This window comes from Piliocolobus tephrosceles, chromosome 20 (assembly GCF_002776525.5).
Source record: "Piliocolobus tephrosceles isolate RC106 chromosome 20, ASM277652v3, whole genome shotgun sequence".
NCBI lineage: Eukaryota > Metazoa > Chordata > Mammalia > Primates > Cercopithecidae > Piliocolobus > Piliocolobus tephrosceles.
In genome coordinates, this window is record NC_045453.1 from 15276789 (window position 1) to 15302706 (window position 25918).

Consider the following 25918-nt stretch of genomic DNA (forward strand, 5'->3'; position numbering starts at 1 on the left):
CCTAGACTACCTCCTGCCCATCTGGACCACATCCCGTTCTCCACACTGCTCCTCTGTGGACCTGCGTCATGAGCCAGTCTGGGGTCAGTGAGCCCTGAGTGGTCAGTGCAGCAAAGCTGAAGGATGGGAGGAAGTGTGATCATCCATCCAGACAGAGCCAGGAACCTTCTCTGGGCTTTGGTCTTTTAAGAGCGTCCTCGTGAGCCTATCCACCCAGCTGGTCCCTCTCTCCATCCATGTCTGTGTTGGCTTTCGTTCTGTTCAGAACTGTCTCAGAAGACGCTCCAGCCTCCTTGTAATGCATTCTGATGGCTGGTTGATTCCTGGGGCCCGTGCTTTTTGTTCAGATTGAATCCAACCATCTGTGTGCTGAAAAAATATTGACAAACCCTCCGACCTATTGTACCTTTTAAAGGCGCTCCCATACAGGAATGCCGCCTTGTTTTATTGAAGCGAAGTCTGTTTTATTTAACTCTGAACGCCAGGCACCTAGAATAGCTTGTAAGATAAATGCCAATCAACTCTAGCATAATCAAGACACCCATTCCTGCCTCATTAGGGTCTTCTCATTCCCTTTAAGCTTCTCAGATTTATACACTGTAATTAGAAACTTGGTGATTTTGACTGCTAAACAGAAAGGCTTACTGGGAGGCTTCGTATGTCTGAATTTTAAATATTTTCACACTTCGTTAACCCAGTTGCAAGTGTAACATCTTCTGGCCCAATTCCTTCACACTGTGTGATTTTTATTTTTGGACAAAGACGAGTATAATTAATTGAATTGAAACACATATTGATTACTGTTTTCCATGAACTCTGAACAGCTTGTCTCTGAATGATTTTATTGAAGGGTTTTCAGACAACTGTTTGGTTGGATTGCTTCCCTTGGTGACCTCATTCTGGCTATAAGTGCCTGTCTGCAATTGCGACGGTCTGTGTTCTTGGTGAGTTGTGGTTGTTCCCAAGAGCTGAGTCAGAATGAGAGAGGCCACACCACCCTTCTGCACATCCACACCCTGATTAGGGAACCCTGATGCCTTAATCAAACCCAAAAGAGGGTTCTGGAAGAGTCTATGCAGATGTCATGATTTCCATATTCCTGATGAAAATACTCAGCTGTTTGGGCCTCTGGTGAGCAGGAATATTCCTTAGTGCATTAAATGATCACATTATTCATGCAATGACTACAATGCATTCACCAGGCAGAGCTTTCCAGACCAGTTGATATTCCCTTAACACTTCTACTACCCTCTTGTACAGATCAAGATTGTGAGATTTGAGAATGTCTCTTAAACCAGTGCTTTTTATGCTTTAACGTACACACGAATCACCTGGGGATCTTGTTAAGCAGACTCTGATTCAGTGGGTCCAGGCTGGGGCCTGAGATTCTGCATCTCTAACATGCCTGTAAGTGATGTTAATGCTGCTAGTTTCTGGACACAAGGCCATTGGTGCTGCCTCTATCTGTGCATGATCTGTCACTCTGTTACGGGAATGATCATAGAAGTGCATTCTGCATCTCCCACTAAAGTGCAAATTCCCAAATATCTGAGGCCATGGTCTAATTCATCTTAATATTTCCGGCTGCAGCTCAGATGACACCGGAACCAGAGGGCTCTGACGAGGATTCTGAGCTCCCCTTTCAGTGGGCAGAGAGAGAGTTTGAGGCTGCTGCAGAATGAGACTGTTTCACAGCCCTGGAGTAGTAATAGGGTCAGGGTGAGACATCCATCTTTCAGGGAAGGTGGGCCCAGGATCTAAGGGTCCATGGCTCCAGGGTGCTTATCAAGATAAGAACTCATTACTGAAAAGAGGGTGTCAAAGCTGGATTAGCAGCAGTAAAAAGGCAGCTGTAACAAAGATTTCACATCTTCCGCCCAGGTACAAGGTCTTCTAATAAATAGTTCATCTTAATATCATAGATGATGGAAATGTCCTTGCCTCCTGGTGCATTTTCCAGATGTTTCCAAGATGCTTGTGTGCCCACCATCTCTTAGCCACACAACAGCTGGATGATCTTTTAAGAATATAAATTGGATCCCTTCGTTCCTCTGTGTAGAACTCTCCTAGGGCTTTCCATTCCTTTCAGGATAAAATGCAAGTTCTAGGAGTCCTGGCATCCCTGGCCCTAACCACCCATTCCCCCACACAGTCTCATCACTGTCCTCTGTGCTCAGGAAGCCCCAGTCACTCTGGTCTCCTTTTTACTGTATTTTAAATACATGCCTAAGTGATTTCCACCTCAGGGCCTTTGCACTTGCTGTTTTTATTCATATGTCATCACTACTTTACCTTCAGAGACTTTGGCTGGCTTATAGGCAAGAATTAAACAGCAAAGAAACTCAAAAAACGATGTAGAATCTTTGATTTTGTGGCTTTGACACAGATTTATTTTCCCCTTCATTCTTACCCAGTTGAAGTCTAGAACAGTCTGACACCTTCATACTAGAAAGAGAGGACTGAAGACGGGAGACAGAATGGAACTTAAAGCCACTCACATTTTGGGGAACAGAATTGTCCAAGGATGCACCCAGAGGTTGTGACTTGGACTTGTGCAGAAGGAAATTTAATCTTAACTACTTGGACCTTCTGTATTTAACAATGACATAGTTATAATAATGAAACATCCCTCCTTCCCCTCTCTTCTTTTTCTCTGCTTTTAACTTCGCTGAGTCTAAGGTTGTATATAAGAGGCCACAGACAATTCTGAATTTCTCTTCCATTTGCATTATCCTATTTTTCTTTGTAATAAAATATTCTTTTTGGAGGCCAGAAGAGGGTAATTTGTAATTTATGAATTTCTCTCTTGAAATTACAACTAGAACCTAATTTAAAAAATCAAATTGGTTTCATCTAATTAAATTTGTAAATTGCCTCATAAACACATGCTTTGTTATAAATGTTTTTAAAAGCAAGGTCTCTTGCTTACTGTCTGGGGCTGGATTGGGTTGAGCGCAGAGTAACAGGTACTTCTCATCTCTCTACTCAAGAGAACATACTCTTCTATCAATTGCCAAAAGTTTCTCAAGAATAGTATTTTCCAGAACAGTGCTTCTGAAACCGTAATGCCCATAGGAATCACACAAGGATCCTGTTAAACTGGAGAGGCCTGAGCTGCTACATTTCTAACTAGCTCCCAGGTAATGCTAATGCTGCTGGTCTATGGACCACACTAAGTTGCAGCAAGAGGCAAGACATCTGTACCTGCATTTAGGAGTCCTGGGTTTGGCATCTGGGTAATATGACCTTGGTCTTTTCATTTTAACCCTCTGCACTCAATTTCCTCATTTTTATGTAATGATAACAGCTAACATTTATAATGTTATTTCTAAATGCCAAACACTGTGCAAAACCTATATTTAATTGGATCTTCAGAGTAATCCTATAAGGCCATTTTATTATTACCTTGATTTTTCTGATAAAAGACTTAAGGTTCTGAGAGGCCACTTGATGTACTCAAGGTCACAGAGCAAGTAAATGTCAGAGCAGGGATTCAGATCCAGGCTATACGGGCTCAAATGTCACCATCCTTCTTTCCTTAGGCCTCACTAGCTTTTGATACACATGACCACACTCATGTTTATGCTCACAATACAATGGCCTAAATCTATAACCTCCTTAGCTGTCTTTACAGCATCCCTCAATAATTTTGGCATATTCCCCAAAAGTAGCCTCAAATGCTTACAAACAAATCAATCAGTTACAATACTCTGGTTGTGGTTCTCTGCAATTATAGCCCAAGTCACAGCCAAGAAGCTACTTGAAAGTATCTTTCATCATAGTTGTCTCCCATAGAATCCATGGGAATGCCAACATCCCTGGCATCTGGTCTCTGAAAATCCACAAGGCACCGGATTCACATGGAAGTGAGAAGGACATGCTGCTCTAATCTGTACCCACCTTTGTGCGTGGGGCTTCAGAGAGTGCACTATATAATAATGCCTCAATTGCAGGAGGTTCTACTCAAACAAAGAGTCTAACTCACAGTTGTGTTTGAACCCTTGGTCTCCCTCTGTTTCTTTCTTCTTATCATGGAATTTTAATCATGATATTTCTAATCCAGTCTACTGCATCATCCTACTAGAGGAAAATGTATATTTCTCTCAAGGATCTAGTCTAATGCATCACCCTACTAGAGGAAAAAGTATATTACTCTCAAGGAATAATCTGTGCAGAGATATGACTCCACGTGCAGCATCACCCTACACTAGTGGTTTCCAAATGCAGGTATGTACAAGGACCAGGGCTTTTCCATGACAAAGCTGCCATCAATCCAATGCAAAATTAGAAAAATTAATGTGACTGTCATGAGTTAGTAAAACATCATAAATTTATTCAATTTGAAGGATGGACTTTTATTCTGAAATTATATGCTTTCTATATTTTTGGAATTATGTCTTTTATAAAACGATGTAAATAAGAGATGTTGAAGTATCCTAGGTTACTCCCCCAAACCTTTTTAAATGCTACTGGCCTGTGAATTCCAAAAGTCTTCAACATCTGGCACAGAGCGTATTTTACATAACAGTACCAAGTAACTGAACTTCCTAAATCAAGGGTCCTTTCCTTCTGCTTTACAAAGAAGAGTTTGCCAGGTACAACAGATCTTCATTTCATTTAAATATTGTGTGTGTGTGTGTGTGTGTGTGTGTGTGTGTGTGTGTCTGTGTTTGTGTCTGTGTATGTGTGTGTGTGTGATTGTGGTCTCTGCTTTACAAAGAATAGCATGTAGATTTGAAGTGACTGGATTTTGTTTCAATTAATTTTCCAGTCCCTGTCTTTCTCAAAGAGGTTTTGAAAACGTACTAGGCAAGGTGTATCGGTATGAGTACCTGCCCTCCTCTTAGGGTACTCCCCAGGAAGAAAGCTTCTCCTAAGCGTGTGGCCTGAGAAAGCTCATAAGTGGTGGGGATGGATGTTTGTTTCTGCCTTCCATGTGGTAATCCTGAGAGCTACACCAAGCTCCCTGCAATTTCTAAGAGGAAGATGTTAGCTCTCCTGAGGAACACTAGTTTTAGTGAGATAAGGTGTTTTCTTAAGCACCTTGTACATGTTGGATAATCTTCTCCTTCAGAGAGTTCTCAGGACCATCTACGACTCTCTAGAGAAGTTGTGGGTCTGTTAGATTAATCTTGAGTACTTTTCCTTCATCAAATACTCCTTGACTTTCCTCCCCAGAGCTCACCTTTCCTTATGGCAGCAATATTCTTCCCCCAAGCCCACTCCCTATACATGCATGCTTCTGCATGAGCACTCAGTGGCTTAAGTCTCTTCATGGGCCTGTGGTATATGTTTTGGTCTGGGATGCTTGTGTCTATCCCCCTCATCAGAATCCCTAGGGAAACCCTGAAGAAGTGATTACCACCTTTATTTTACAAATGAGAAAAATGAGGCTTAAAGAGAGGAGGAAGCTACCAAAGGTAACTCAGGAGAAGGTGGAGCTGCTAGGACACTAGGCTACATTATTCCAGCTTTGGTATCCATGCCCTTCCCTCTGCATTGCTATGGGTTTCCATTTGATCTAGTATCGCAATCTTATGATGTGTAAGAACACAAGGGGTGGAAGGAGACTCAATCTTACTCACATCCCAGTACTTGAATCTTAGCTATATCACCTTTGTTGGAGACTTTTTTTTGTTTTGTTTTGCAATAAACATTCATACAGTTTGTCTTATTTATGCAACTTTTCTGGAAGGCACATTGTGTTGGCTTGATGGGTACATTCCTGCCTGAGTAGGTTCTGGTTCATCTCTGATATGGTAAGGCCCTGCTAATGCTTGGAAGGGGGGCTTTGGACGCCATCACCTGGATGACAAAATATGCCTTGGACACAGAGCAATTTAAATCTCAAGCATCCTGTGTTCCTGCTGCATAGAATAACATTGGGATTCTTTTCAAAGCAAGGGGACCAATATTCATAGAGTGAGCATCATGTGGGTATTGCAGTTTCCCAGATGAACTTTCACTACTGTTTGCCGGGCCTGGGCCTTCTCTTCTACATAAGAACAATCTGACTCCCTGGGTTTTGGCTCCTTTGCAGATGAAGTCAGTTGTCACCACTGTCATTTCAATGCATGGTATGTACAAATTTCTTTGTCCTTGGGGCTACCAAGACAGTTCTACTGTGTGCCATTATGTTTGCACCCCATTGTATTGTCTTCTTTTATTTTATTTACTTTTTTGAGATGGAGTTTCGCTCTTTTTGCCCAGGCTGGAGTGCAATGGCACAATCTCGGCTCACCGCAACCTCCACCTCCTGGGTTCAAGCGATTCTCCTGCCTCAGCCTCCCGAGTAGCTGGGATTACAGGCATGTGCCACCATGCCTGGCTAATTTTGTATTTTTAGTAGAGATGGGGTTTCTCCATGTTGGTCAGGCTGGTCTTGAAACTCCCGACCTCAGGTGATTCACTCGCCTCGGCTTCCCAAAGTGCTGGGATTACAGGAGTGAGCCACTGCACCTGGCCCCCACTGTACTGTCAGAAACCTTTTGATAAGTCACATCTTACTCACCTTTATACCTTCAGTGGAATGGGTATTCACCAATGTCAGGCTGAAGCGACTTGAATAAAGCTAAGCCAACGGATGCAGCACAAGGGACCTCCTTACCTCATAGAGCGTGATGACCCCATTGGTCTCATTGGGAGGTTTCCACTGGATGTAGATCTTCTCCTCAAAGGGCCCCCCTTGGATGGATTCTAGAGGAACAGCTCCTGGAACTACAGAATGGAAAAGTTATGAACTTGACGTCACCTTCCACATCATTTCTCTAGCCCCACTAACCTAGAACAGGGGTTGACAAAGTTTCTATAAAGAACCAGATAGTAAATATTTTAGGTCTGATGGGCCGTACATTCTCTATTGTAACTACTCAACTCTGTCATTTTAGCACAAAAATGGCTATAGATAGTCCATAAATGAATGGGTACAGTGGTGTTCCAATAAAACTTTATTCATGAAAACAGGCAATGGGCTGGATTTGACCCATAGGCCATAGTTTGCTGACCCATTTTCAGAAGGCTGATCAGGCTTTTCATCAGCAGACTGAGTAAGTCGGTTTATGAACTGAACCTGATAAGGGTAGAAAGGACATGAGCAGTTTCCAGTTCTGCCAGAGGTGGGAATCTGAAAGGAGGTCTTTGCTTCAGGGGTGTCTAATCTTTTGGCTTCCCTGGGCCACACTGGAAGAAGAAGAATTGTTGTGGGCCACACATAAAACACACTAACACTAACAACAGCTCATGAGCTAAAAAAAAAAAAAACAAAAATTACCAAAAAAAATCTCAGAACATTGTAAGAAAGTTTATGAATTTGTATTGGGCCACATTCAAAGCCATTTTGGGCTGCACGCAGCCCAGGGGCCGCTGGTTGGACAAGCTTGTTTTAGGATTTGTATTTGAGAAATGCAAAGTAAGCTTCCCGTCATCTTACTAAGTATCATTTTCTTCACTCTGCCAAGTTTTCTCTAACTTTAGGAAGTGCTTCATCAGTTTCCTGACTAACTCTTGAATCCAACATGATCTATGTGGCTTGAAACCCCAATCCAATTAGAAGAAGCACGCCTTGCTCCAAGAAGGCAGCTAGCTTGACTTGCTGTTGAGTCCCAACGCCTGGCATGAAGTAGATGCGTAATAACTATTTGCTGGTTGAATGAATAGGTGAATGAATGACCTATGCCAGCATTTTGCCCTAATGAGTGCAACCTTTTCTGGGGCTCCTTCTGTAAGCCGGTCAGCCTTCCTGCCAGCATCCTCCTGCTGGATTTCACTATTCTTACAACAGTCTGGAAGATGGTGAGCCAGGAAACAAATTATTCCCCAAACTTTCTGCCGTAACCCCTTAGAAATAATGAATTTCAGTAAATTGTTACCAGATCTATTTATATTTTGGCATTATAAAAGCAGGTACTTTCACTAAGCACTTACAGTTGGACTAGAATTTTACCTACATTATTTCACTTAAGCCACAGAACAGCTCTGCCCAGTAAGTATTATCTCCTTTGCGTCAATAAGAGAACTGAGGCAGAGAAAATGGAATAACTTGCTGAAGGTCATATGGCTCTTAAGTTGTAAAGAGGGAACTAAACACCTGTCTGTGAGTTTTAAGGCACATACTCTTAATCATCACAGTACGCCTCTCTACATATAGCCTTGGCCATATGTTGCAATCAGTTCTCCTTTGTTAAATTAAAATATGTTCAGTTTTGCTCATTATGGACATGATATACAGAATTTGTTGAATATTAAGAATATATAAAAAGGTTAAAAAAAGAAAAAAACAAAATTACTCATAATTCAAATGTTCAAAGATATTTGCCAATCTTTTTATGCATATAAAATTTTATTTAAAAAAAGATATGCCTATTCATATATATATATATATTATTTTTTGAAAACATTAACTCCTACTGTGCATATTGCATTGTGACCTTATTTTATCACTAAAGAAATTGCAGACTTAAAAAAAAATCTTTGGGTGTTCTCTAGGGTCATACATTTTAATGGCTGCTTAGAGGGGATGTTGCCCCTTTATAGTCACTGATCCTTTATTATTGGGCATTAAAGTTGGTTTGAATTCTTCATGATTTTGAGCAATGCTGGAATGAGCATGCTTATAGGTAAGTATGTATGCAACTCTGCAGATAGCCGTTAAGATTAATGCTTTGGAAATTAACTTACTGGGCCAAAGTAAATGAACTATTTTATTTTTAAGGCTTTTGACATATATTACCAGATTGCCTTTCAGAAAGTTTGTACCATTCTGGACTCCCCAGCAGAAGACTATGTCTGTTCTTGCCAACACTGACTATTTAAAAAATTAAGTGCATGTGTATGTGTATCTTTTTTAGAATACTGGAGAGTACAGATTTTGTTTTTAGTTTAATGAGCCATTTACATTGCTTCTTTTATGAACAAATTATCTATACCTTGTGCTCATTTTCCTGTATGGCTCTTCATTTTTGCTCATCTTTGTCTTACGGGCTTGCAATTGTAATTTCATTTTAAGGACATAAGCTTTCTTGCATAGGTTGCAAATATATTTTTGCCAGTTTTTTGTTGGCTTTTAAAATCGTTCATGTATGCAGAAGCTTTTAATTAGTCAAGTATCCTATTATTTTCCCTTATCCACCCTTCCTTTCCAGAAATATTTATTATGTATTTAATATGATCAAGGGACAGTGATGGACAGTAGAGATGCACCAATAACAACAAAATAGAGGTGAGCTCTATCCATGATAAAGCTTGTATTCTGGAAAGAGAGACAGACATTAAATGATTATACTCAAAATTAATTCATTACATTTTTTAAAAATCAGGACTCTGACATAAAGGGATATGGTACTAGGAGAATTATTAAAAGCAGGGAAAAACCTAGAATGGCAAGTTAGGATATTAAATGGCACACAGGTTAGAGTTGCTGGATAAACAGAGTCACCAGGGCAAAATGGGGAGGAGGTGCTGTAGTGTGGTGGATAGCCTTGTGAGGTTAAGGGTGGAAGGAGAAAAATCAGTTAGAAGGCTGTCGTTGTCATCCCGGGGAGAAAGCATTGTAACTTGGACTGGAATGACAGTAGTGTAGAAGAGAAATAGATTGTATAGGAGATTTGGACTCAGAGGATGGCAATGTGGAAGATCAACGGACTGTGCAGGAGATTTGGGGATGCTAAACTAACATGACTTGATGGTGATAGATAAGGGTGAAGGATGGAAGGGATGTGTCATGGAGAATTGTAACCCTTTTGTTTTATACAACTGGGGGATCAGAATGCTGTTTATAGAGAGGGAGCCTTAAAGGATGACCAATTTTGGAGAGGAAGCTGGTGAGCTCAGTTTTTGTCATACTTTATTTCAGGTATACATAGAACATCCAAGTGGCAATGTTGAGTAGCAGTTGGATATGGGAAGACTGGGGCCAATGTTTGGAAATGGAAACCGTGGGCAGGGAATAGATGGCAAGAGTATAGAGCAGAGAGAAAAAAAAATCAGGTCTAAGACTAAGTGAAGAAGAACTCCAGGATTAACAATTAGGAGGAAAATGAATGGAGAAACTGGGAGTCAGTGTTCAGGGAGGCAGCCAGAAAACCAGGAAGGTGAGCTGTCATTGTAGCATCCCAGGAAGGAAAGAGGCTCAAGAAGGTATCAGTCAGCAGTCACAAACACGGCTGAGTAGTCAAGTAAGATGTGGTTTTAAATTTGCCCATTGAACCTACTGTCCTCAAGGTGACTCGTGAGCCAAGCAAGAGTAATTTAAGGGAGAATGTTGGCATCACAGGTCATCCTGAAGAGGGCTGAGAGGAGAGGGGAAGGTGAGGTGAGGCAAGTAAACAATACTGGCTGTGAAAAGGAGGGGAATTCAAAACATAACAGGAATGACATATGGAGCCAAAATCATGACTCTCTTGAAGATAAGAGAGGTTATGATTAAAGCAACCAAGAGAAAAAATTCAAAATAGAGGCCAGCCATGGTGGCTCATGCCTGGCATCCCACAACTTTGAGAGGCCAATGTGGGCAGGTCACAAGGTCAAGAGATTGAGACCATCCTGGCCAACATGGTGAAACTCCGTCTCTACTAAAAATACAAAAATTAGCTGGGTATGGTGGCACGTGCCTATAGTGCCAGCTACTCTGGAGGCTGAGGCAGGAGAATTGCTTCAACCCGGGAGGCACAGGTTGCACTAAGCCAAGATCATGCCACTGCACTCCAGCCTGGTGACAGAGTGAGAGTCCATCTCAAAAAAAAAAAAAAAAAAAAAAAAAAAAAAAAAAAAAAAAAAAAAAATTCAAAATAGAAGAAAGAAGGAGAAGAGTGAGAAAGAGAAAGGAGATAACTGACAATGGGTAGGGTCCTGAAAGCAAGAGCAGGGGTGGGTTGAAAGGAGGGTTCTCTCGTTTTGTGAGAGAAGAGGAGAGGACGGAAATGTGCTAATGCTTTGCAGGGAGGAACTGAAGTGTCCGAATGGCTCTGTTTTCTTGAGAAGTGGGGTGAAGCCATCTACCAAAAGTGTAGTGGGGGACAAATTGCATCAAGAATTTGGAAAGAGAGGAGAAGTTTAATCATGGAGAGTGGAAAGTAAGCAGAATAGAGAGATGAAAATTCTATTCATTCACCTGAGGGTCTATCTGGTGGAAACTGAGGAGGGTCTGTTTGATGGACAATAAGAAGGGTCTATTTGATGAAGACTGTGGGCATGAAACTCAAGCTAATAGATCTTGGTCTTTCCAACTTGGAGAAAATTCTCTTTTTCACACTAGATCAGATGAATGGAAAGGACAGATGAATAGTTGTTTTATATTTTATTTATTTTCTTTTTTATTCCCATCTTTTTCTTTTTACACCTGACACGTTAATATTTCTGAAATTACTGTGTATATTATACATGGCAGAAATCTAACTATAATTCCTTACAATTTTCTCAATTGTAAAGGACAATTAATTGACCAGTCAAAACTTTCCTTGGTGATTTAAAATGCCATCTTATCACCATATTAAATTATTTTATATCCTAGCATATGTTGTTTGGTTTTCTGTTCTATTTCACTGAGTTGTAGCTTTTACTGTGACAGTATTTCTCTATCGCATTAAGATGACATGTTTTGATACTTGGTAGAACAAGTCTTTTTATTATTCATCTTTTGCAAAGTTTTCTGAGGTATCACTACCCATGTATTCTTCCAGAAGAATTGAGGAATAATTTTATAAAATTTTAATTATATTTCATCAAAAATTTTACGGCAGTTGCACTTTTTTTCTCTTTTTTGGGAAGCAGAGAGTATCACTTTGTAACATGAGTCCTTCTATCCAGTAAACCATATAAATCTTCATTATTAATGCTTCTTTTTATGTCCCTCAGTTAAAAATGTTTTTCTTTTATTTCTTACAAATTGTATTTCTAGGACTTTATTATTGTTCATATTGTTTTTGTATTATATTTAAAAGTTTCTTTTATAGTGTTTTGTATTATATTAAAAAGTATACATAATAATGTATGAATAGTTTAAGAATAATTATCAAATACACATGTGCCCACTATCTGCTCTAAGAAATAAAATACTACTGTACTATCGAAGCACTTTTTATGCCCATCACTATTGTCTCCTTTTCCCTTCCCCATCAGTAAATATATAAATAAATAAAAACAGGTACTACAAATACTATCCTGATTTTTCTTTTCTTTTTTTTCAGACAGAGTTTCACTCTTGTTGCCCAGACTGGAGTGCAATGTCGCGATCTCAGCTCAATGCAATCTCCGCCTTCTGGGTTCAGGTGATTCTCGTCTCAGCCTCTCAAGTAGCTGGGACTACAGGCACCCACCACGCCTGGCTAATTTTTGTATTTTTAGAACAGACAGGGTTTCACCATGTTAACTAGGATGGTCTTGAACTCTTGACCTCAGGTAACCTGCCTGTGTTGGCCTCCCACAATGCTGAGATTACAGGTGTGAGCCACTGAACTCGGCCTGAATTTTCTATTAATCATTCTCTTTATTTTTATTTGGAGTTCTGAATATATACATATATTCCAAGACAATATATCATTTAGTTTTTCTTGGTTTCTTTTAAATCTATGTGGATTGAGTGTTTTCTATTATATGATTTGCATTTGTCACTCATCATCATTTTGAGATTCATCTATTTTGATGCACATAGTTGTATTTAATTCATCTCTATTTTATGAATATATTCTTATTTATTCTACCATTCCATAGTATATGAACTTTAGAGTTGTATCCAGGTGGGGTTTTCTTAGAATATAATTTATTAGAATATTTTTGTATATTTGGTTGAACATATATCAAGATTTTACTAAGGTACACTTAGGAATAGAGGGTCTATTCCTATGACCCAAGGGCATATCAGTCTTTGTTTTTACAGGGTAATGCCAAATTGTTTTCCAAAGTGGTGGTAGCACTGCCCTAAGCAATGTTCTGAGAGTTACTACTTCTCAACATCTTTATTAACATTTGGTATTATCAGATTTTAAAATTCTAGACCATCTGGTAAGTATAAAATGATACTTCACTAAGGTTTTATATGCTTTTACCTATTCACTAGCATCTTTTAATGTTTGTTGGACATTACTGTCCTTTTCCTGTTGATCTGTAAAGATTCATTGTGTATGTATGATACTGATCATTTTATTGGCTATATGTGTTACTGAAAAACTTCTTTTGTGTCTTGTGTTTCTCTTTATGTTACCTTTGAATATGGATCAGTTCTTAATTTTAATGTACTCAAATTGATCAGATTTTAGTTTTTGTATGGGAGAAAGACAGAGAAAGACAAATTTAGTAGCAGACACTGTTGATGGCCTGCCTATATCCCACTGAATAATGCTTACTGCAAAATACTAATTTACCTAAATGCTGTGGGAGCCAACTTGTTCTCCACATAGAGAAAGCAAGAAGTGCCAGAGAGTTAATGCCCTGAAAACATCCTTCAAGCAATGAAAGACAGGAAGGTGATCGATGAACTTCCCAGTTTCCTTACTACTTGGTTGGGTAACTCTGAGACATGTTTTACTAGCACTTCTTAAACTATTTCAAACACTGAAACCATTGTGATGAGGACAATGATAATTCCAAATCCACCGTGGACTCATGCTATCATAAAATACAATGAAAATAAATTACTAGGGAAGTAAAATTTTAAAGTAAAAGTGAAATTGAAAAGCAAAAAAGCCTGTAATCCCAGCACTTTGGGAGGCCAAGGTGGGCGGATCACGAGGTCAGGAGATTGAGACCATCCTGGCTAACACAGCGAAACCCTGTCTCTACTACAAATACAAAAAATTAGCCGGGTGTGGTGGCAGGCGCCTGAGGTCCCAACTACTCGGGGAGGCCAAGGCAGGAGAATGGCATGAATGTGGGAGGCGGAGCTTGCAGTGAATTGCAGTAAGCCAAGATAAAACCACTGCACTCCAGTTGGGGTGACAGAGTGACTCCGTCTCAAAAAAAAAAAAAAAAAGCAAAAAAGAAAAATAGTAAGCTCCTTCTTTTTAAATACTTTCTCTTTCTGTGCTTGTCTTGTTACGGATTAGAAAGGGTCAATGAGTCAGTGCTGGTCATTGGACCATATGTGGAATAGCACTGTTCTAGAACTCAGTCATTCACATGGTAATTTTTTTGTTAATATATTTTGTATTGACTTTCTTCCCTTTCCTGTCTCACTTTCCCTCTTACTTATGAGTGTGTTCTGAGACCAACTCCTAAATAAAGTACTTCCATTTGTCTCAGGGTCTGCTTCTGAATAAACCCATACAAAAGAGTTTTAGTTAAGAAACACTTTCTCTATCCTGAAGTCATAAGAATATTTTTCTAAATTTTCATTGACATTTAAGAGTTACTCCTTGAATAAAATGTCCTCAACTCATTTACAATTGTGTTACTATGTATAATATGAGGTAAGAATCCAATTTTAATTCTTTCTCCTTATCCTAGGGAGATTCAAAAAATATTTTTAATTCCTCAATTGATCTGCCTGATAACTTTAACTTCAGTCACATTTCCACATATGCATGGGTCTACTTCTATGTTCTATTATATTCAATTGTTTCTACTAGACTTTCCCTGTGTCAATATCACATCTTAATTAACAATGAAGTGTAAGTCTTGTTATCTGGTAAAGTCTACTACTTTGTACTTCATGTTCAGGACTGTCTTGGGTACTCTTACCTTTTCCCCTTACATAAACATTTTAGGACTAGCTTGTACCTTTTCAAAAAATGTTTGATTTGGCTGGGTGCGGTGGCTCACACCTGTAATTCTAGCATTTTGGGAGGCCGAGGCAGGTGGATCACGAGATCAGGAGATCGAGACCATCCTGGCTAACACGGTGAAACCCCGTCTCTACTAAAAATACAAAAAATTAGCCGGGCATGGTGGCGGGCGCCTGTAGTCCCAGCTACTCGGGAGGCTGAGGCAGGAGAATGGCGTGAACTCAGGAGGCGGAGCTTGCAGTGAGCTGAGATCCGGCCACTGCATTCCAGCCTGGGTGACAGAGTGAGACTCCGTCTCAAAAAAAACCAAAAAAGTTTGATTTTTGAATTTTAGTTGTATGTATTATAGATCAATTGGGAGATAATATCATGTCTTTATAATAATAGGTTTTCTGATCCATGAACATGGTGTATCTTTTATTTAGGCCTTCCTTAACGTCTTTCAGTGCTTTATACATTTATACGTGCATCTTGAAAACTTATGTTAAATGTATTACTAAATACCTTATATTTTTATTGCAATTGTAAATAATGTCTTTAAGAAAATACCACACACTTGTTAGGTTAATAGAAATGGAATTGACTTTTTAATGTTAATATCATGGCAAACATGCTATATTCAAATTATTAATTCTAATAATTTGTTTGCAGATTTCTTTGGGTTATCTATGTAGAGATAATTGTAGCATCTGTAGTTAATAATAGTTTTGCTCTTTTCCAATCTTTTATTTTATTATCTTCAACGATAGCCACCAATACAGTCTTTAATAGAAATGATGATATGTCTATCTCCAATTTCAAAGATAATTATGATATTGTTTCATCTTTGAGTATGGTGTTTGTAGGTTTTTTCGTTATCTTTACCAGGTTGAGGGGGTCAGTTTTATTCCAGGCATACAAGAATATTTTGTTTTTTAAATCATGCTGAGAATTAACTGATGCTTTTTCTGTATCTACTATAATGATGATACGTGTTTCCCGTCTCTTAGTATGTTACTATAGTAAATTACACAAACAGATTTACTAAAGTTAGACTAACACTAATTTCTTAAACTATTCTTTGCATATTTACACAGTTTTGGATTGTTTGCTAATATTTTGTTTAGGTATTTGCATATATTTTTTCTCATAAGCTTTTCTGCTTTTAATATCAAGGTTACAGTCTTGTCATAAATTGAAGGGGGGAGTGCTTCTTCTTTTCCCTCTCTCATGAATTGTGTAAGATTGGGATTACAAACTCCTTGAGTGTTTGATTGCACTTGTAAAGTCACACGGGACTGATGTGCACTTTGTTGCAAACGTTTAAATTACTGATTCTATTTCGTTATTTGTTGTAAAACTATACAGAATTGTTTTTCCTTGAGTCAAGTTTTTTCATTAATATTTTGCCATATCACCTAAATTTTACATTTATTGGTATAAGATTACATACACTATCATCATTTATCTTGGTTACTGCGAAATAAAAACAAATGCATAAAACAAACATCTCATTAATTTTTCAGTACTGAACTTCATATCCTGCCTGACCTTGCTTTTCTTTACAGTTTTCACTCCTTAAGCACACATCCCTAAACACAATAGAGTTTATCATCAAATAAATAAGAACAGTAAATAGTGCTAAACTCTTTTACGAAAGCCAGTCTGGGAGAACTACTACCTTTACAATGTTAACTTCCATTCCATGAACATGTTCTATCCCAGGATTTATTTAGATATTCTTACTAAGCATGTGTAGTAGTCTTTTTGTTTTGTTTTTAAAAATCTTGTTCCTTGCTCCAATTGTTAGGGGGTATTTGCTTTGCACTATCAGATTTGTTATTTTTAATATGAAGGAAAGCATTTTTAAAAATCTGTCCAGTAACCTTTCTGCACGCAACCTTCTAAGAAGTGGTGTGTGATAGTCTGGTTTAATGGGTCATTCTGCTGCTTACCATGTAAGTCCTTATTTTAAATATTTCCAACTCACAGGGAAAGGAAAGAATTTAGATATATCCATGCATTACTTGGCTGGATAAGGGGTCTGTCTGACCTGTGGGGCAGTGGTATGAGGGGCAGGTAAGGAAGGGAAACACTAGGCAGCAGGAAGATTCTCCATGGCAAGATGGCTTTTTAGGTGTTTTCAGGGGCAGCGTGAAGTTAGTTACCACAGACACTGCTCCTTCCTGTAATTGTTTCTTTACAATGAGATCCTTCCACTGAAGCCCTTTTTTCTGATTTGCCATATGCCCTGAATGTAGGCTTAGAGGGGGAGCTCTCGTTCTCTGCATAATGGACTAGCAAATAAATAAAGATGATTAGGGCACTGACCTCTCTCCATTCCCCACTCCCATCCACCAGCTGCAAGGCCCACTCCTGTTTTTAGCATTGGTTGGTCCAAGTTGGAGGTACTTATGCAGATAGACTTGGAAGTCATTTCCTCCAGTTCCCTAAGGGGTTTTCTTTCCAGGCAGTCTCTGCAAAGTCATCTCTTTCCCATTTAGGACTCTCTCCCCCACGATGTCTTGCATTAATTCTTTCAGGAGCAGTCAGGGCATCCTCTTACAGTTCTCAGGGCAGGTGCAAAGGTGTTTTTCTCTGTATTTCTTTAGGACAGTAGTTTAAGAACAGTGATCAGACTGGCATTTCTAATCAAAACTCTTATTTTCATCACTGAGACCTAAAAGGCAGTGTTGTGGAATTAAACAATGATCACGGGTTGGAGCCACACTGCCTGGGTTTTTGTCCTGTTCCCACCACTGTATTACCTTGGCCAAGCTGCCTAACATCTCTGTGTCTCACTTTCCTTACTTTAAAATGAGGATAAAAATACTACCTACTACATAGGTTGTCCTGGGGATTCAATATGTTAATATACACAAAGTGCTTAGATAGGTGTCTGGCACAAAGTAAATACTACATATGTCTGATCCTCCCCCTGGCCCCATTGCATTCTCTGAGAACAGCTCTAGGGTAGCCTGGAGATCACTAATTTGATTTTTTTGTAGAGACAATTAAGATTATTGCTATTTCCTGTGATTTCCTTACCCCAATCTGCTCTATCCGAATGATGTTATATTGCTAATCATAGAAGCTATATCTTCTCATAGCCTACTGAGCTTTCTATGATATTCTTCTGATTTCTATGGTAAATAATCTTAAAATCTATTTTTTCTCTGAGGACTCAGAATTCATTCATTCAATAATGTATTTATTGTGTCCTTATTTGTCTACCTGGCACTGTTTTTCTAAGTGCTTGGGAAGCAGCAGTAAGCAAAACATAAGGAAAAATTCTTGTCTCTGTGGAATGTATTCTAGTGGGAGAAGACAGATAAAACAAATAGTGAAATATACAGTATGTCAGATGATAATTGCTAAGGAGACACCCGAAGCTGGAAAGGGGGACAAAGAGTGTGCTGTAGGAGGCTTCCAGTTTTTAATAGAATGGTCTGAGAAGAGCTCGCTGAGAGGTGACACTGGAATAGACTCGAAGAAGCTGAAGGAACTGTCCTGCTTATTTGGCAAAACACTACTGTAGCCAAAAAGAATGGCAAGTGCAAAGGCCCTGAGGAAGGGATTTCCCTGATACATTTAAGACAACAATGACTGAATTTGCATAGTGAGGCACACATATCAAGAGATGACAGAGAGGCAAACCAAAGTGGGAATTCTGGTCACCTGGAGCATGTGAGCCACTGTAAGTCTTTGGGTTTTTAATCTCAGTGACATGAGAAACCATCAGAGAGTTGCGAGCAGAGGGAGTGATAAGATTTGCTTTGTGATTTAACAAGATCATTTTGGTGCTGTGTTGAGAAAAGAACACAGGGGCCAGAGCTGAAGCTGCAAAGATGATTTAGAGGCGGCTGCAATAATCTGGGTTGGAGAGCACAGTGGTTGGGACCTGAGGGGTAACAGTAGAGGCTATGAGAAATGGTCAAGGTCTTGACATATATTGCAGGATGAACCAAGAGAATATGTTAGTGGTTCGGATGTGGGGAACAGCAGGGCTGCTGCTTTGTACAAAGCCAGGGGGTCTCAATCAAAAGCAATAAAAGGTGAAGAGGTTCTCTTTTTCTTTTTTTGAAACAGGGCCTTGCTCTGTCACCCAGCTTGGAGTGCAGTGGTGCAATCATGGGTCACTACAGCCTCAACCTCCCAGTCTCAAGCAATCCTCCCACTTCAGCCTCCTGAGCAGCTGAGTTCATAGGTACATACCATCACGCACAGCTAGTGTGTGTGTGTGTGTGTGTGTCTGTGTGTGTATGTAAAGATGGGAGTCCACCATGTTGTCCACGTTGGTCTCAAACTCCTGGGCTCAGGCAATCCACCTGCCTTGGCCTCCCAAAGTGCTGGGATTACAGGGGTGAGCCACCATGCCCAGTCAGAAGGGGTTTTCTTTGGAGATGTAAAAGCCAGGGCCTCAGTTCTGACAAAAGTGAGAAGTCAAAGGTTTTGGCTCGAGCCACTAATAAAACAGAGTTGCCATTTACTGAGATGGGGAAGACAGTGGGAAGAACAAATTGAGGGATGATCAGAGGCTCAGTTTTGAATGTGTTTAATTCCACGGGCTGATTAGCAATCTAGGTGGAGAAGTTGAGAAGACAGCTGGATAACTGACTCTGGAGGGCTGGGGAGAGGGCTGGTCTGGAGGTATCAATTAGGAAAACTATTAACATATGGATGGATTTCAAAGCCAGGAGACTGGAAGAAGAAATTAGGGAAATGAATGTGGATCCAGGGTCAGCAAACTACGGCTCTTGGGTTGAATCCAACCAGCTGCCTGTCTTTGTAAATAAAATTGTATTGGAACACTGCGGCAACCATTTGTTTATCCATTGTCTCTGGCTGTTTTCCTGCTACAATGGCAGCAAGGAGTAGCTGCTACAGATCCTGTCATGGATAAAGCCTATACTTTAAGACCTGGCCAACCTCTGGTGTGGATATGAACAGGAAAGCGTCCCAAGAATTGGGCCAATAAGGTTGGGATGTGATATGGTTTGGCTGTGTCCCCACCCTAAATCTCATCTTGAATTGTAATCCCCATAATCCCTACATGTCAAGGGACAGAGCAGGTGGAGCTAATTAAATCATGGGGGTGGTTTCTCCCATGCTGTTTTCATGACAGTGAGTTCTCAGGAGATCTGATGTTATTATAAGTGTTTGGTCGTTTCTCCTGCATTCATTCTCCTTTCTGCCGCCTTGTGAAGAAAGTGCCCTGCTTCCCCTTCACCTTCTGCCATGATTGTAAGTTTCCTGACGCCTCCCAGCCATGCTGAACTGTGAGTCAATTGAACCTCTTTCCTTTATAAATTACCCAGTTTTAACCAGTTCTTTACAGCAGTATGAAAACAGACTAATACACGCTGCTTAAAAGGAACCAGCAAACTGTAATCCCAACATTTTGAGAGGCTGAGGTGGGAGGATGGCTTGAGGCTGGGAGTCTGACTGAGATCACCTCGGGCAATACAATGAGACCCTGTCTCTACAAAAAAAGTAAAAATAAAAATAAATAGGCCATGCATGGTGGCTCACGCCTGTAATCCCAGCACTTCGGGAGGCCAAGGCTGGTGGATCACCTGAGGTTGGGAGTTCAAGACCAGCCTGACCAATATGGAGAAAACCCCGTCTCTACTAAAAATACAAAATTAGTCAGGCGTGGTGGCACATGCCTGTAATCCCAGCTACTTGGGAGGTTGAGGCAGGAGAATCGCTTGAACCCAGGAGGCAGAGGTTGCGGTGAGCCGAGATCGTGCCATTGCAGTCCAGCCTGGGCAACAAGAGCGAAACTCCATCTCAAAAATAAATAAATAAATAAAAATAATAAAATAAATAAATTAGCTGAGCATGCTTGCACATGCCTATATGTGATGACACATGCCTGTATGTAATTATCCCACATATCCTAGCTACCGGAGAGGGTGAGGTGCGAGGGCCATTTGAGCCCAGGAGTCAGAGGATACAGTGAGCTGATCACACTACCGCCCTCTAGCCTGTGAGACACAGTGAAACCCTATCTTTAAAATGAAAACAAAGAGGAGAAGCCACTGCCGAAGGAGGAAATCTGGAAGTATGTGATGAATTGGAAGCAAAGTACAAAAAGTGTTTTAGGGAGGATTTAACCAGCTGTGTCAAATATTGCCAACTGGTTAAGTAAGAGGATCTGTCTCTCTGAGTAATGACTATTGGATGTGGTGACTTGAAGGTCACAGGTGATCTTGAAATAGTTGTTTTGGTGGAATGGCGGGGATCTGAGCTACGTTGGTTGAATGGATTCAAGAACAAATAGAATATGGATGCATAAAGAGGGAATGGAACAGTAGCTTAAGGAGAAGATAGAGCTGGGTGTTTCTGTTTTTTGTCTTTTTAAACATGGGAGAAATACAGCTTGTGTGGAAGGTCAGAAATATATCCAGTTACAATGGGAAATTTTGATGTAGGGTGGAAAGGGGACAACTGCTGGAGCAATGACATTGAGTTAAAAAAGTAAGTGGGGTTTACTGCATTAAGCAGAGAAACTTCCCTTTATTTAGAAAACAAATGGTTCATCCATAGAAACAGGGAGGTGAGGGGGAGGTCAAATAGGGCAACATTTGGACAATGGGAGCTGGAGGGAATTTCTGTGAATGGTTTCAGTTCCTCAGTCTATTAGGTAACAAGGTCATCTGTGGAAGTGAGAACAGGTGGATGTGCTAGAAGTTTGAAGATAGGAGAAATATTCTCTGGGAGACCAGAAGGACGAATGGGCCAGGGAAAGACAGTATTACCAGGCAGCTTTAAAAGCCAGCTCCAGTGGTGCTTCTGGCTTCCACATGAGAGTGATTAGCACAGTGGTGTGCAGCAGCTACGGAAGGAAAGACCTAGCACAGACAGGAAATCAGATGGAGCTAGGGTTGTGAACAGCTGGAAATGAGAATGAGGCTGAGGTGTTGCGGGAGTATGCAAGGATGTAACTGGAATGATCAGCCAAGGAATTTAAGCTGGGCAGAGCAGGGAATGAGGGCAATGAACAAGGTAGCAAGTCCTAGTGGGGCTGAGTTTTTGGAGCTACAATACTAGAGGGAATAAATTGAAAAGAGAAGAGATGTGGTCAGAGTGAAATGTTTGAAAATGAGATTACAGAGGGATTAGAAGTTACTTAAAAGTGGCCTTTTGCTCAGGGCAAATGGAAATTTTGCGTAGATCTCATTTTGTTTTTCCTGAACACCCTGAAATAAAAAGCTGTCTATGACGTCTGATGTTGGCCACACACCACTTAGCAAAGATCTTGGCAGAGAGTAGGTTAAGGGCTTTACACATAGTCTTTCATGTCCTACAGCCTCTGTAGAGAGGCATTTTACAGATGGGGCACTAAAGTGTACAGAATGCGAATCCTTTAATCAAGGTTGCATAGTGAAGTAGCGGATGAAGCCTGGATATAGCTCAAACTCTTCCATTTCCAAAGCAATTCCCAAATCACCCCTTTCTTCTATCACCTGGTAGATCTGTGGGTCCAGAAGGCTGAAAGGCTGTCATAGCATCTTAAAGCAGCAAAATCAGGATGTCTCATCCCAAGTAAGAGGCTCCTTCCACCCACCACATTGCCATTTCATAGTCAAGATGTCCTTTACAATGAGGTAGACTTACTTTCCTTTGATTAAACTAGGTCTCTCTCTCTCTCTCATTGTAAAAAGACTTCTTGGCAAAAAATTCCTTTTTTGTCTTATCTTCTAATTCGATGTCCCTTTTCCATTCTTTTTTCTTTGTAATTCTTTAATGAATCCACATTTTCCCTTTCCACAGTTTCATTTCTTCTTCCACCTAACAGCATGGAACTTTCCATCCTTTTGACAGAGTTCTACAACAAAGGTTAATTACTTTATAATTTCATTCTCTTAAAAAAAAAGCACACTAAAATTGCTAATTTTAACTGTGTTTCTTGTCAGTGGGTTCATGTAAATTCACTGTAATTAAACCAGATGTTTTCTTGTGCCTTAAAGTCAGGTGGTAATTTAAGGAAAATTTTCATTTCAACATAAAGGAGAACAGAGTGTTATCAAGGGAAGTTTTCTCCTCTCCCCTCCCCTCCCCTCCCCTCCTCTCCTCTCTGTATCTCCATTTCCACATCTGAAAAGGGGTTAACAATGGTGAACTTTGGGGGTAGATATGAGAAATATCAAGGTAGTATATATAAAAGCAGAGAGCCCTGCACAATTCAACAGGCATTTCTCTTGATACTTTTCTTGTCTAGGTCATTTTTTTTGTCTCTCCACTCCAGTTGCCATATTTGCTTTTTCATTCATTATAATGAGGCTTGGAACTAACTTAATAAGAGAGATTTAGAATTTTAGTCTCGTATTTCCCAGTTGGAGAAAATATATTTGTTCCAGATAAATCTTTACATCTTAATTAACTATAGCCTTTTAATTGAACTATACGGTGGTATGCTACTAAATGTTTCACAACCTGCTCTCCAGGGAAAAATAAACACAAAAAGTTTGCCAATTTCCATGGTGTAAATATTTCCACCATGATTGATTTGAAGCAAAGAATGTGGCACTACTGAACTTGGAGGTGGGAAGAGATGCAAGCTAGTCTGAGTTAGCTTTGAATAGAGCTAAAAGATGTCACATATCTCCCCCTTCTTCACAAACAATACCCATAAATGGGACACTATGGTGTCATGAAAAGCACATGGATTTTTATGTGGGATGGTCATTTATTCATCCATCTATTCATTCAACAGTAGTTAATGAGCCCACACTATGGATGAGCAGAGTAACAACATGAAACAAAGGTTCTATTCTCATTAAGCTTATATCTCTTATACAGAGATAGTAAAGTAATCAATATACAGCATGAGGTAGAGAAAAATAAAGCAGAGAAGAGTGGTAGAGGTTTTGGCCAGGTATAGAATTATACATTAGGTGGTCAGGGAAGGCCCTTCAGGTAAGATTTTGAATTCTATTGATTCCTTTTCTGCACAACTGTATCAACAGCATCTACATCAAAGTGTTTGGGAACTGACTGTAAGAAGGGAGAGTATCAGCTCAATGCCTAGCTCACAGTGGGCATTTGAAAAACATAATTGCATTTCTCTTTACCCTTTATAATATCTCAAGACCATCTTTGTAAACATCTCAAATGTACTGAGCTCTAATAAAGTGATGCCTTCAGGACTCACTAGGGTGTGAATAGCTTTCACCCTTACGCTAAACGACTCTGGACTGCTTTATTTATTGCCTTGTTGTTACTGTTTTTTCTGCTTTTCCCTTCACCTTTCCCTTTTCCAGGTGTTACATGCCACATCTTGTTACTACAGATGTCCTCATCCTTAGCAGCATGCAGCCTCCTTCTAGCTTACTGTAACCTGAGAAACCTGATGATCGACTCATTAGAAATGTACACTTAATAAAGGTACTCATTCCTGAGGCAAGTCAGTCTTCCTTACAATTCAAGTACATGAGCTTTTTAAAAAGGATGATGTTAAATGAAATAATATATGTTTTATATGTGATTAATTACATTGAATATCAATTATATTAATTATAGTATATATTGCCATTAATTATAATCAGTTACATTATATATAATTAGTATATGGGATTCTACATTTCCTTATTTGTAAAACAGAAAAAACAACACTCTTTGCTCCTTCACATTTAGTGTTAAGATTAAATGATCTACATTGCTAGTGAAAATGCAAAATCTACAACTTCTATGGAAGAATACCTCTTAACAGCTAACAAAACTGCATATGGTCTTACTCTGTGACTCTTACAATCCCACTTTTAGGAATTTACCCTAAAGATACATTGCCACAAGTACCAAATAACCTATGCACAAGCCTATTTGCTACAGTATTATTTATGATAGTAAATAATGGAAACAACCTGGGTGTCCATTGGATATTGGTTGAATAAATCACAGTATTTCCATCAACACAATGAAATACCACAGAGTCATAAAAAATAATGAGGAAATTCTGTAGTAACTGATATGAAGTGATTTCCGGGATATACCAAGTGAACAAAAACACAAGATGCAAAGTATATCAATTATGCTACCTTTTATATAAGAAGTAGGAGGAAGAAAAGTATGTATTTTTTGCAAAAAGAACTCTAGGAAAGATCAACTAGAAAGGAATGAAAACAGCTACCTTTCAAGTGTGCATTGGAATAGTAAAAAGATGGCCGGGCGCGGTGGCTCAAGCCTGTAATCCCAGCACTTTGGGAGGCCGAGACGGGCGGATCACGAGGTCAGGAGATCGAGACCATCCTGGCTAACACGGTGAAACCCCGTCTCTACTAAAAAAAATACAAAAAACTAGCCGGGGAGGTGGTGGGCGCCTGTAGTCCCAGCTACTCGGGAGGCTGAGGCAGGAGAATGGCGTAAACCCGGGAGGCGGAGCTTGCAGTGAGCTGAGATCCGGCCACTGCACTCCAGCCCGGGCGACAGAGTGAGACTCTGTCTCAAAAAAAAAAAAAAAAAAAAAAAAAAGAGACAGAAATGGTAGTAATATTTTTTGGAATGTACCTTGTAATGTAGTTTTTTAATGGTGCTCTTATTTTTAATTTAATGTAAAGTTCTGAGATACATGAGCAGGAAGTGCAGGTTTGTTATATAGGTAAACGCATGCCATGGTAGTTTGCTGGACCTATCAACCCACCACCTAGGTATTAAGCCCCATATGCATTAGCTATTTATCCTGATGCTCTCCCTCCCCACACTCCCCCAACAGGCCTCAGGATGTGTTGTTCCCCTCCCTGTGTCCATATGTTCTCACTGTTCAGCTCCCACTTACAAGTGAGAACATGCGGTGTTTGGTTTTCTGTTCCTGTGTTAGTTTGCTGAGGATAATGACTTCTAGCTCCATCCATGTTTCTGCAAAGGACATCATCTCATTCCTTTTTATGGCTGCATAGTATTCCATGGTATAAATATACCACATTTTCTTTATCCAGTCTATCATTGATGGCCATTGGGATTGACTCCATGTCTTTGCTATTGTAAATAGCGCTTCAATGAAAATATGCAAGCATGTATCTTTATAATAGAATGATTTATATTCCTTTGGCTATATACCCAGTAATGAGATATAGTTTTGATTTTTGAAACATGCAACTGTTTTGCATGTTAAAAACAATCAAATTAAATTAAAAAGCCTAGGTGGAAGGCAAATCTTAAACGGGAAACGAACATAACTGGGTATCAAATGGATAATATAACCATACGGAGAAAAGAACTGA

At 39.7% G+C, this 25918-nt stretch overlaps 1 protein-coding gene across 2 annotated transcripts in view; it reads right to left on the reverse strand.

Moving 5' to 3' along the window:
* Positions 1-25918, reverse strand: part of PTPRT (protein tyrosine phosphatase receptor type T) — a 1114757-nt gene that overhangs the window by 365833 nt on the left and 723006 nt on the right. For both annotated transcript variants that reach the window (XM_023227953.2, XM_023227952.2), the window contains exon 9: positions 6608-6717. In XM_023227953.2, coding sequence (XP_023083721.1) covers positions 6608-6717 — 110 coding nt within the window. The remainder of the gene's footprint in view (positions 1-6607; positions 6718-25918) is intronic.